The sequence below is a fragment of the Mangifera indica genome, chromosome 12, assembly GCF_011075055.1.
Source record: "Mangifera indica cultivar Alphonso chromosome 12, CATAS_Mindica_2.1, whole genome shotgun sequence".
NCBI lineage: Eukaryota > Viridiplantae > Streptophyta > Magnoliopsida > Sapindales > Anacardiaceae > Mangifera > Mangifera indica.
The window spans coordinates 6086100-6096895 of NC_058148.1; the positions used below are offsets into that span (position 1 = coordinate 6086100).

At 32.0% G+C, this 10796-nt stretch overlaps 1 protein-coding gene across 3 annotated transcripts; it reads right to left on the reverse strand.

The window, feature by feature from the left end:
* Positions 1-4718: 4718 nt before the first annotated feature.
* Positions 4719-9807, reverse strand: LOC123193241 (calcium-dependent protein kinase 1-like). 3 transcript variants are annotated; one of them, XM_044606093.1, is made up of 8 exons: positions 8075-9807; positions 7397-7540; positions 7142-7294; positions 6625-6740; positions 6301-6468; positions 5785-6009; positions 5356-5493; positions 4719-4898 (listed from the first exon to the last, which is right to left on the reverse strand). In XM_044606093.1, the coding sequence occupies exons 1-7, from the start codon at positions 8883-8885 to the stop codon at positions 5371-5373; spliced, it is 1740 nt and encodes a 579-aa protein (XP_044462028.1). In that variant the 5' UTR covers positions 8886-9807; the 3' UTR covers positions 4719-4898; positions 5356-5370. The 3 variants fall into 3 exon arrangements, with proteins under 3 accessions (XP_044462028.1, XP_044462029.1, XP_044462027.1); XM_044606094.1 differs by lacking the exon at positions 4719-4898 and adding an exon at positions 5115-5272; XM_044606092.1 differs by lacking the exon at positions 4719-4898 and having other exon boundaries at positions 5115-5493.
* Positions 9808-10796: the final 989 nt, after the last annotated feature.

A 10796-nucleotide genomic window follows, 5' to 3' on the forward strand; every position in this document is an offset into this window, starting at 1 on the left:
GTTTCATCTATGACTTTATGGTGATAGCATCATCTGTAGTGCCTGAAAATTGTGGTCAGAGAAGGAAGAAAATAAACTCTTGGTTTTGAGAGGGAGGGGGAAAATATTACTTTTTAAAATTAAAAAACTTTAAGCAAGAGTAAAACTATTAGTTTTTAAAATTAGTGGAAAAGATAATGAATTTTATATTTTTTTAATATTAATGATAAAATAATGATTTTACAATTATTCTTAATAAAAAATTCAATAACAGTTAAATTATAAATGAGTATTTAAATTTTTAAACTATCGTAAACATATTTTTTAAGAGTAGAGTAACACCTAGGTAAAAGGTACTCCTTTAACTTATTATTTTTATATAAAATTATATATATTATATAATTTTATTATTGAAGCTGTAACACAAGAACTCACCGTCTCATCAATAAATACCAACAATTTTGAATAAAATGTAATAATTCAAAATTTTTAATGCTTAAAATATATAGAAGTTAATTTTACCATAATTTCGTAAGGGAGTATTTTTTAGAAAATATATGCCAATTAAAATGAAAAACTGAGCATAATAGTATGTCAAAATTTTATCTATTAATTTTTTAAAATACAAACACTTATCCGGTAAAATTTGTTGTTAGAATTAAAGATAAAAATATTATTTAACTAAAAATATTTGAAAAACTAAAATTTATCATCCTTTCTCCTCTAAGTTTAAAAATTTAATAATTTTCTCTTACTCAAAACTTGAAAAATAATGATTTCCCCCTTTGAGTTTGTATTTTTTCCCTTGTTATTTCTCTACTGACTGAAGTCGGCCAACCTTTATGTCGGTGCTCCTCCTGTCTCCCAAACGAAGACAAATCGTCAACCAACCCAAGGTCAACCGACTATTCGTCCTCGTCTAGGGCATAGGAAGGAGGAGATTGGCTAACTTCGGTCATCAAAAAAGCGAAAAGGGAAAAAATATAAACTTTAGAAGGGAAATTGTCACTTGTCAAACTTAGAGTGGGGGAAATTGATAGGTTTTTAAACTTGGGGGAAAATGTGATAAATTTTTAATTTTTTAAATATTTTTAGCTAAATAACAATTTTACCCTTACCCTAACAGTGAATTTTAATAAAACAGTAGATATTTGAGTTTTTTAAAATTAACAAATTAGAGTTTAGGATTTCACATAACTTTGGGTGGAAATAAGTCTTTCGGGCTAAAAATTATATATGATTTATTATACATAATATTAACAAAGACCAACTGCTATTTTCTGATTTTACATATGCTAAGTATAGTCACATACAGTACAATCAGTTTTGAGTATTTAATTAAATATTTTAATAATTTATTATTATGAAATTAAGTATTATTTTATATTTAATTTAAAATCACTTAATCATATTATAATACATCATCTAAATATCTGAGTACTCAAAATTAAATGTACATAGTTTTGATGTTGTAGCAAATGATTTAAATAAAACATTATCAAATGATTTAATGATTATCAAATATCTTGTAAAATTTTTTCACTTAGGTTTGCGGAATATTGAGGATGGGTTTGGTTTGAGTAATGTTTTATTAATAAAATTATGTGTATAAATAACGATATATCACTATATGATTAAATATTGTTTTATTTTTAATTTTCAACTATCTAATCACATTATAATACGTCGTTGTTTGTGTATAAAAGTTATCTATATAATACTACTCATGTTTTACTATCGAGAAGGCCAAAAAACTTATTCCCACCCAAGATTTAATCCATCCATTCTCAAACTTCCACCCGCTAAGTTTTGAAAACTCAAATACCTACCCATCATCCAATTTTTATTAAATTTTACTATTAGTGTAAAAAGTAAAAGTGTCATTTAACCAGTAACATTTAAAAAACTAAAATTTTATCCCTTTTTCCCACTTTAATTTTGAAAACTAATAATTTCCCCCACGGTCTCATATTTTTTAATTTTCAAAAGTGATTTTTTCCCCTCTAACTCTAGGATTTTATACTTTTCAAGTTTCTTTTTTGCAACCGCCCCCAAGACTTTTTGAAACTTTTGTTTCACCCCCATATAGTTTCTGTCTACTATCTTTCTTTCAGCAACCCACCTCCCTTCGTTTCTCACCGCCTCTCTACCCATGATCAAGTTATCATCAGCCCAACATCTATCTCTAGTGATTTCACTCCTTTCTAGCATGATGGCGACGCAATTGTGTGATTTAGTCTCTCTAGCGATTTCACCCCTAGAAACCCATCATACTCATCCTCGTCTCTATGGCAAAGCAGTTCTATGGTATGTTGCTACGGTGTGGAATAGACGAAGGTTTCTAGGTTTGTTGCATGATAAGAAAACATAGGTTTGGGTTTGTCACATAATGAGATCTTTCACTCGATTTAGCCTAGATTTTGCATGGTTTTCATATTAGAAAACCAACGGGGAGGAAAAAGGTGTCAATGGTAAAGTTGATGATGCATAAGAGTAAATTGTCAAAAAGAACAATCGCTAAAAGAGAGAATGCATTTTGGGGGTGGTATAACTACATTGTTTTGAATATTCAAGAAGGTGGTTGTTAACCCTAAAATATGGAAATCCTAGATAATAAGGGGAAAAGTAATTTTTTAAAACTAAGTTAAGAAAAAAATTATCAGTTTTTTAAACTAAAATGGAAAAATAAGATAAATTTTTTATTTTTTAAATAAAATCATTAAATGACATTTTTACTCTTTACACTAGTAACAATATTTAAAAGAAATTTAATGATTGATGGATATTTAGGTTTTTAAAATTTACCGAGTGGAAGTTTAAGAATGGTCTAAACCTTGAATGCGAATAAGTCTTTTGGTCTATCAAGATTAAAAGATTAACATAAAGATATATTATCAGGTATAAATTGTTACTAAGTTTGATAAAAATTGATAGGTATAAATAATTATTTTATTTGGTTAGATATAATAAAAGAATATTGAAATATTATTTTACTTAAATATCCATAAATATAATTATTTCAAAATATTTTTCATGTTAATTGTTATATTAATTGAAAATAAAAATATTTTTCTTTTAAAAAATTAATAAAGATAGAATTGTAATAAAATTAAGATAACATTTAATCTTTTAATACCTAAAATGAACATGATAATTAGATTACCGGGATTTTTTATCATCTGATAAAATGAACAAAATAATATCAATAATAAAAATAGATTACTATAGTATTTTTTATTTAAAAACTCGAACCAAACACCTTTTTAGTGTGATTGACTACAATTATCAAAACACCCCACCCCTTCCTCTCACACCTTCTCCCTTCTCTCATTTCCTCTCACACATTCCTTTTCCTCTTCTTCATCCCTTTCACCCTTTTCCCCTCAACTTCAACAATGTTTTCACCTTCAACTCATTATCTTCAAGTTGCACCAAGTAAAACCCTTCATCTACCTCCACCACCTTATTGCTCCTTTTAGCCACTCCTAAAATAGTCTTCTTAATGGCTTAACCAATCAAACAACCGCATGAGTTGGGTTTTCACATTAATCTAAACACAATTTCATTTATGACCAACATATAAACAAGTGGTGTAAGAGTGGTATAACATGTCGATCTAATCAGTATGAAAACTATGTTTATACTGGTAATACTTGACTAGATTCATTTTCTTCAAATTCAAACAAACAAATGAAATAATTTAAATACTCAAAATAGATCTTCAAGTTGTAGATAAAAATAGAGAGGGATTTCAAGATATTCTTATCAAGGTCACTAGTGGTGATAAAGAAATGAGATAAATTTACCAAGTCATTATTGAATCAATCAATTCACAAAGACATTGGGTCAAAAGTTTGGCCACCTCTTGTACCTTCTACATCCACCATCTCTAGTTAGATGATGAGAGAGTTGACAAATAAGATTGTAATATTGTAAGGTTGTGGCATTTGAGGGCAAGGCCCACGAGTGAAGTGTTATTGTCTTGGTTTTAAGTGGAGACTTATGTTCACTGCCCCGAAATTGGTCGATGTCTGACTCATTGTTTAGAATAGCATAGTGACAAAAATTTCAGAGAGAGAGAGAGATGTTGGAGGTTGAACCAGGAGAAGAATTGGAAAAGTATGTGATAACAGAAGAAGGCAACTAAGTAAGGAAAGGAAAAGGCATCATGTAAGATCCATCAAGGATAGGGAAGCTACTTCAATAGAACAACCATTTTTCTTTATTTTTTAATTGTTTCCAAATTTTATAATATAAAAATAACGATTTTATCTTTTTAATGCAAAATTTTCATTAACGGAGTTGGATTATAGATAAAAATTATGATTTATGTCTTCAATGAGTAAAAAGTGTTTTTAGACCAATCATGGGAAAATGTTAATCACTCGCTACTGATAGACCCTATGATTTCAATTGACTATAGTTTTAGCCTTATCGTTTCATTTTGTAGAAAGCCCCTTATTTTAACACAAACGACAAAATATGGTATAAACAATATTGTTGAAAAATATGTTCAAGAGTTAACAAAACTAGTGAAACATTACAAATCTTAGGTAGAAGACTTAGATTCGAATTTTTGTCACGTCTATGAAAATTTGAAAAAATTACTTATCAAACAAAAAAAATATATTGTTGAAAAATTTTTAAATGGTATTTTTGTCATTTCAATTTTAATAGCAGAATCTGGACCAACAAACCAAAACCCCAGAGGTGATGAGATTTTTTTTAATCCAAGAGAATTTCTGATAATTTATAGGGGTTTTTAATAATTTAAAAGGGATCATGAATATGCTTTAAATTATTCCATCTTACAAAAGGACAAAGCAAATAAGTCCTAATGCTTTCAAGGTTTTTAGCTCTTCATTCTTCTCTCTTCATAAGTCCACCATTTGAGTAGACTGACAAAACCTAATAAAATTCTGGATATCAAGTGAATTAGCCATTGTTATATACATCTCTCACTAAAAATAAGCACAAATATTGCTTGACATTCAAACCTTACTATGTTTCAAGATTCTATATATCAAAAGTATAAATATAATCTATGAAATTATGCAGAGATTTAACTCATTAAAATTTGGCAAGTCAATACAAAATTATAAACAACCAAATTGCAACATCTTGAAGGACAATCATTGGATGGTTCAATATGACTGGTAAATATATCAAAGAACAATTCAAGTTATTCCGCCACAAAAAATATCCGTCAATATAATGTTGCTTTTGGTCGCAAAATTCATATAAAATGAAATTTTGAATGAAATCAGCTGATGCATGTCGGGAAGGCCTCTATCTGCTTCTCAGATGAGCAATTTCAATTTTCTATACAACCTTAGATCTTTAAAAATCAAACAAGAAAAGAAACTGAGAACTCACCCACTGTCTACACTTCTATAGTTTTAGTGCTTCTTTTAAGTTAATGCTGAAACTATTTTGCAGGCCTTTCTTGGGAGTGCCTGCAACATTTCCTTTTTGCATCATGGCCACAAATTCGTTGTAATCTATGAGTCCGTCCTACAAAATAAGTTGAAATATTAGTTCTCAGATACACTAGATGATGCCGAAAATAAAGTTTATGTAATTTAGATCTAAATAACAACGCCAAGCAAAATTTGGGAAGCCTTTCAAGATCTTATGCAATGAATTACTGATCATTAGCATAATCATACAGATTACTGATCATTAGTGCTTTTGCATAAAATAGATTCATATATATTCTCAAAACGGCAAGGAAAATAGTCCTTTCTCTGTGTTATCATTGTTAAGTTGGTTAGGATGTGAGGCAAGATAAATTAAATCACTTACATTGTCTTGATCAACTTCTCGGATCATTTCTTCCAGGCGAACATCTTCTATGCCAAATTCCTCACAAGCTTGTTGAAGCTCATCTGGAGTAATGTAGCCACTTCCATCCTTGTCAAAATACGAAAAAGCAGCAAATAGATGATCCTCTCTCTCAATTTTATTCAGATGCAATGTTGCAGCTATGAACTCTCCATAATCAATCGTTCCACTGTTATCAACATCAGCCTGAAATCCAAGAAAACTTGGTGGATTACAGAAACTTCAATGTGTGTTCATTAGTTCATGTTCTTTTGTTGCAAAGAAATTCTCAAAACAAAAAATCCTTTACGCAAATTTTGCCGTACACATGCAGACCAGGAAAAGTAAATGAACCTAGAAAAATGTACACAAACAACTGTTGTGTTTCACTACTAAAAAGCTTAACAATTTCTTTCTTCTTGAATTTAAAAGGACAAATTTTTTTTTTTCCTTCTCTCTCTCAAAAGGACACTGCCCGAAATTTAACCAGATACTTACAGCTTGCATGAGATCATAAATTTCAGACTCCTTAAGGTTAGCTCCAACCCTTTTTAATCCAGCCTTAAGTTCTTCAAAAGTGATCTGTCCACTGTCATCCGTATCTATCATCTTGAACATTTCTTTAAGACCAGCTATTTCTTCTTCAGATAGAGTCTCTGCAATCACCTGCAGGGAGAAAGGGGAAGAAATTCATCCTTCTGTTAACCAAAAAATCAGAGTTTCAACCTGAATGTGGATATATATATATTTGCACAATATGTGAAAACTTCGAGTTCTGAGAAAGACTTCTAATAACAACGGGTCTGGAAGTCAGAGACTCACTCGAAGAGCCATTTTCTTGAGCTTATTCATAGCAGAAAATTGCTTCAAGCGACTAAGGACTGCTGAATCTAGAGGCTTGTCAGGAGCCACACCATCAATTTGTACCCAAGGGTGGCCTGCAAAAAAGTTATTTTAAGAATTAGCAATTGACAAAAAAGGGGCTGGCCCTGTTGGTAAGTTAAATCAGATTCAGTTATATTATTCATTCTAAACAGCAGGTGAGTCAACGAGCAACCCAGAAGCAGAATGGCAGCTATAACCCTTCATTATATGCTTATATATTTATAGATGAGAATAAAGCATTACTAAAAACTCTGTTGTCAATGAATTATTTTTCTGGTCTTGGTATCTGATACATAATGAAATCAATCTGATGATGCATTTCAAGATCCTATGACATACATATCCCAAGGTGAAATGAAATTTTGCTTGAGCCCCTTGGATATAACCAATAGTTCTCACAAGTCACAATTGATGAACCTTGAATTACGGAAAATAATCAACAGGCAAAACTCACATAAAACTTCATGTGCAGTTAGCCGTCTTCTAGGGTCTCGAATAAGCATTTTCCGCACTAAATCTTTTGCGCTCTCAGAGATTCCGGGCCAAGGTTCTGAGTCAAAGTCAAGATCACCATGCAGAACCTGTTCAAATATTCCTTGCTCAGACTCTACAGACAAAAGCAAAAGAAAGAACAAAAGAGGGAAATCAGTCACCACATTTAAAAACCTCAGAAGAGTTTAATTTCAACCAGGAAAAACTTAATTCTCACCTGCCCAAAAGGGTGGCACTCCACTTAATAGGATGTAAAGGATCACACCAGCACTCCAAACATCTGCTTCTGGGCCATAACGCTTTTTGAGAACTTCTGGAGCTACATAATATGGGCTACCAACAACATCGGTAAACTTTTCCCCTAGACAAAGAACCCATTAGTTGTCAATGAATTACTGGAGAATCATTTTAATAAAATCTAGTTTCTATTTTATGTCAAATAAGCAAATGGAAGAGCAATGAAGACACAGGAAACTCATTGTACCTAATGTTCAAACCACAACTACATCAAAAAAAAAGTGTTTGGCAGCTTCTTACATCATAAAAAGAAGACTGGATATCGAAAAAAATAAAAGACTTTGCATGAGTTATGACCAATAAAACCAGTAATTTAAGATGATGGAAGATAAGATATTCACATATTAAAATATGCAAGACTGATAACTAGTAGAATGAGTGACTTAAGAAGACTGAAGACACTAAATGCACGAGGAAGCATTCCTGAGAATAAACTTTCAAGGATATGTGCTTTAAGAAAAGTCTGTAGTACACATACTTCTCTTAAAATGGCACTATGATATCTGCCAAGCAAGTTAATAAGGTAGAAGCACAAATGAAAAATAATAATAATGCATGAATTTCCAAGAACATTCACAAAATGACAGCAAACACATACCTGGTTTAAAAAATATCGATAACCCAAAATCAATTGTCTTGAGATGTGAATCCTCCTCCTGACTGATAAAAAGAAAGTTTTCAGGCTTAAGATCACGATGCATCACCCCAAGAGAATGACAAGCTTCCACAACCCCAACTATAGTTCTCGTAAGCTCAGCAGCCTTTCTTTCAGTATAGTGACCGCGTTGAATAATCCTATCGAAAAGCTCACCACCAGCACATAGCTCCATAACAACTTGAACTGCAACTGCATCCTCATAAGCCCCTTTGATTGATACAACATTCGGATGACCCGCCAAGTGATGCATTATCTGAATTTCCCTCCTTACATCCTCCACATCTTCGTCAGTTAACAACTTCCTCTTCGCAATTGATTTGCATGCATACGCTTTATTGGTTCCCTTTTCCACACACAGGAAGGTCGTACCGAACTGGCCTTGTCCTAGTTTCCTCCCCAAACTGTACAATTCCTTAAAGTTACCTGTTTTCGTCTGTAAGACTGATTCAGTCCTGAGTCCTGCACTTGACACCCTCTTCATTTGAGGTCCTTTCTTTGGTTTTGGGGGATCTTCTGGTTTGGTTTCAGGTTTATTATCTTCTTTAGGCATTGTCACATGTTCTGGGGGTGTGTTTTGAACTGGCAACGGGGATTCAGGTTCCTGAGCTGTTCCCTCAACAACATGTTCCGCATTACCATGGTTATTATTAGAAACCGATTCCTCCGGTGACCGTGATTGCCACATTGCAGCGGAAATTGATTGAAAAAATCCATTTTTGGAAATGCTAGGTCCTACACACGTATTCCCCATTGAAAAGCTACCCTCAATAGATACCTTCTAAACACTACCACTACTTGCTTGCATCAAAATCTTATTCTATTGAATCTCTTCACAGAACCTAGAATAGATCTAAACCTTCTAAAACTAAACATTATGAAAAATAACAAAATCCAAACCTTGAATAATATCACTTATGGAGAAAGTCAATAAAAATATAACCTTCACCAAATTTATTAACAATTCAATGTATATGCTATATTGCAAGCAAAAAGAATAAGATTAACCAACTTAACTAAGGTAAAACAAGATTCATTCAACAAAACTAATCAACCCAGATAAAAGTCAACCAATCAACTCCACAATTAATTAGTTATTGAATCTGTCTTAACACTAAAACAACAAAAAATAGAGATTAGTTCAATTCAAATTGACTAAAGTAAAAAAGAAAAAGTTAGATTCCAGCGCAGAACAAAATAGAACAAGTAAAAGCTAAAATACCAAAGGTGAGGAAACATAGAGATGTTGAAAAGAGAACCAAAGTTTCAGTTTCCCAAGCGGGTTTGACTTGGTTGAAAAGAGGAAGAAGAAGGATAAAAGATGGGATTAAAAGAAGAAGAATGTGGGGAGGACATGGGAGCCTAGTTCATATCAGAGGAAGATTTGTAGTGAGAGTATTTTATTAATGAAGATGGTTCAGACAAAAGAGTTGAGGTAATGTTAAAGAAAACGCGTTAGTTTGGTTTGATGAATTACAACAATGGCCGGACTTCTCGGTTGATTGGAATTGGAAGAAAGATTGATTGATCGGGCAGGCAGGCTACAGTTGACCCCACTTCTCTTTCATTTTTAATTGTTTTTTCTTTGGTGGAGTTCGTCAAGTTTGGCTTGAACTTTGATTTTGATTTGGACTCCATTGAAGGCCAAATTCAGGTTCAATGCAGGAATAGTATTGGATGAAGTCTTATGCGAGTATAAATTAATGGTCATAGGGGTATTTTCCACCCAAATTTTAATATAAAGGCAAATATACATATGTATTAGCTAAAAATTCAAACACTTATTTATAAACTAACTTTTATTAGAATTTTCAGTTATAAATAAAGGTAAAATCGTTATTTTATTACTAAACTCTAACTTTCTCAAAATTTAAAAAGTTAACATTTTATCTTTAGGGTGTCATTTCTTCTCTTCCATTCTTCGACAATCATTCTCCAACCAACCTTCCACTTGTCGACACACCCTCTCGCATCCCAAACAACGTTGCAATGACGAAATGCCACAAACGCAACGGATTGTGGCTCTTTATTCAAATCTGTAGTGCGACAAATTGTCACGTTTTATCCAAATTTGTCGCATAACGAATCTCGGCTAATGAAAATGTCTCTTGAGTGTCTCTGTCGCCTTCTTGACTGAATCGAAATATCTCTCGAGCATTTCCATCATGCTTCTAGTTGAATTGAGGGTTTAAGGTTCGTCGTCGCAACAAATTTGAATCAAAGCATTGTTGTTGCGACATTGTCTAGGATGCATGAGGGTACGCCGACAGTGGGAGATTGGCCGAAAAACGATCATCAAAGAATGGAGGGGAAGAAATAAGACCCTATAGGTGAAATGTTAACTTTTTAAACTTTGTGAATAAATAGTAAAATGTTAGTTTTTTTAATTTGGAGGGTAAAAGTAGGGTTTTAGGGTTAGTAATAAAATAATGATTTTACTTTTACCTATAACTGAAAATTCTACCCGAAGTTAGTCTATAGATAGGTGTTTGGATTTTTGATCTAACGTCCATATATATTTGTTTTTACATCAAAACTTGGATGGTAAATTGTCCTTTAGCCTAAATTAATTTATAAAACTATGTGTATCTATTTAGACTATATAAATAAATATATATTTGATTTGTATTATCATATAATTAGATATTTTAAATTAAAATTAAAA

Excerpts from the sequence above, each read along its gene's own strand:
- LOC123193241 (XM_044606093.1), bottom strand. The coding sequence starts at position 8,885 with ATGGGGAATACGTGTGTAGGACCTAGCATTTCCAAAAATGGATTTTTT. Across the intron at positions 7,541-8,074 it reads ATCGATATTTTTTAAACCAG|GGGAAAAGTTTACCGATGTT; the intron begins GTATGTGTTTGC and ends TTCTTTGTCTAG. Across the intron at positions 6,010-6,300 it reads TTTATGATCTCATGCAAGCT|GCTGATGTTGATAACAGTGG; the intron begins GTAAGTATCTGG and ends CTTGGATTTCAG.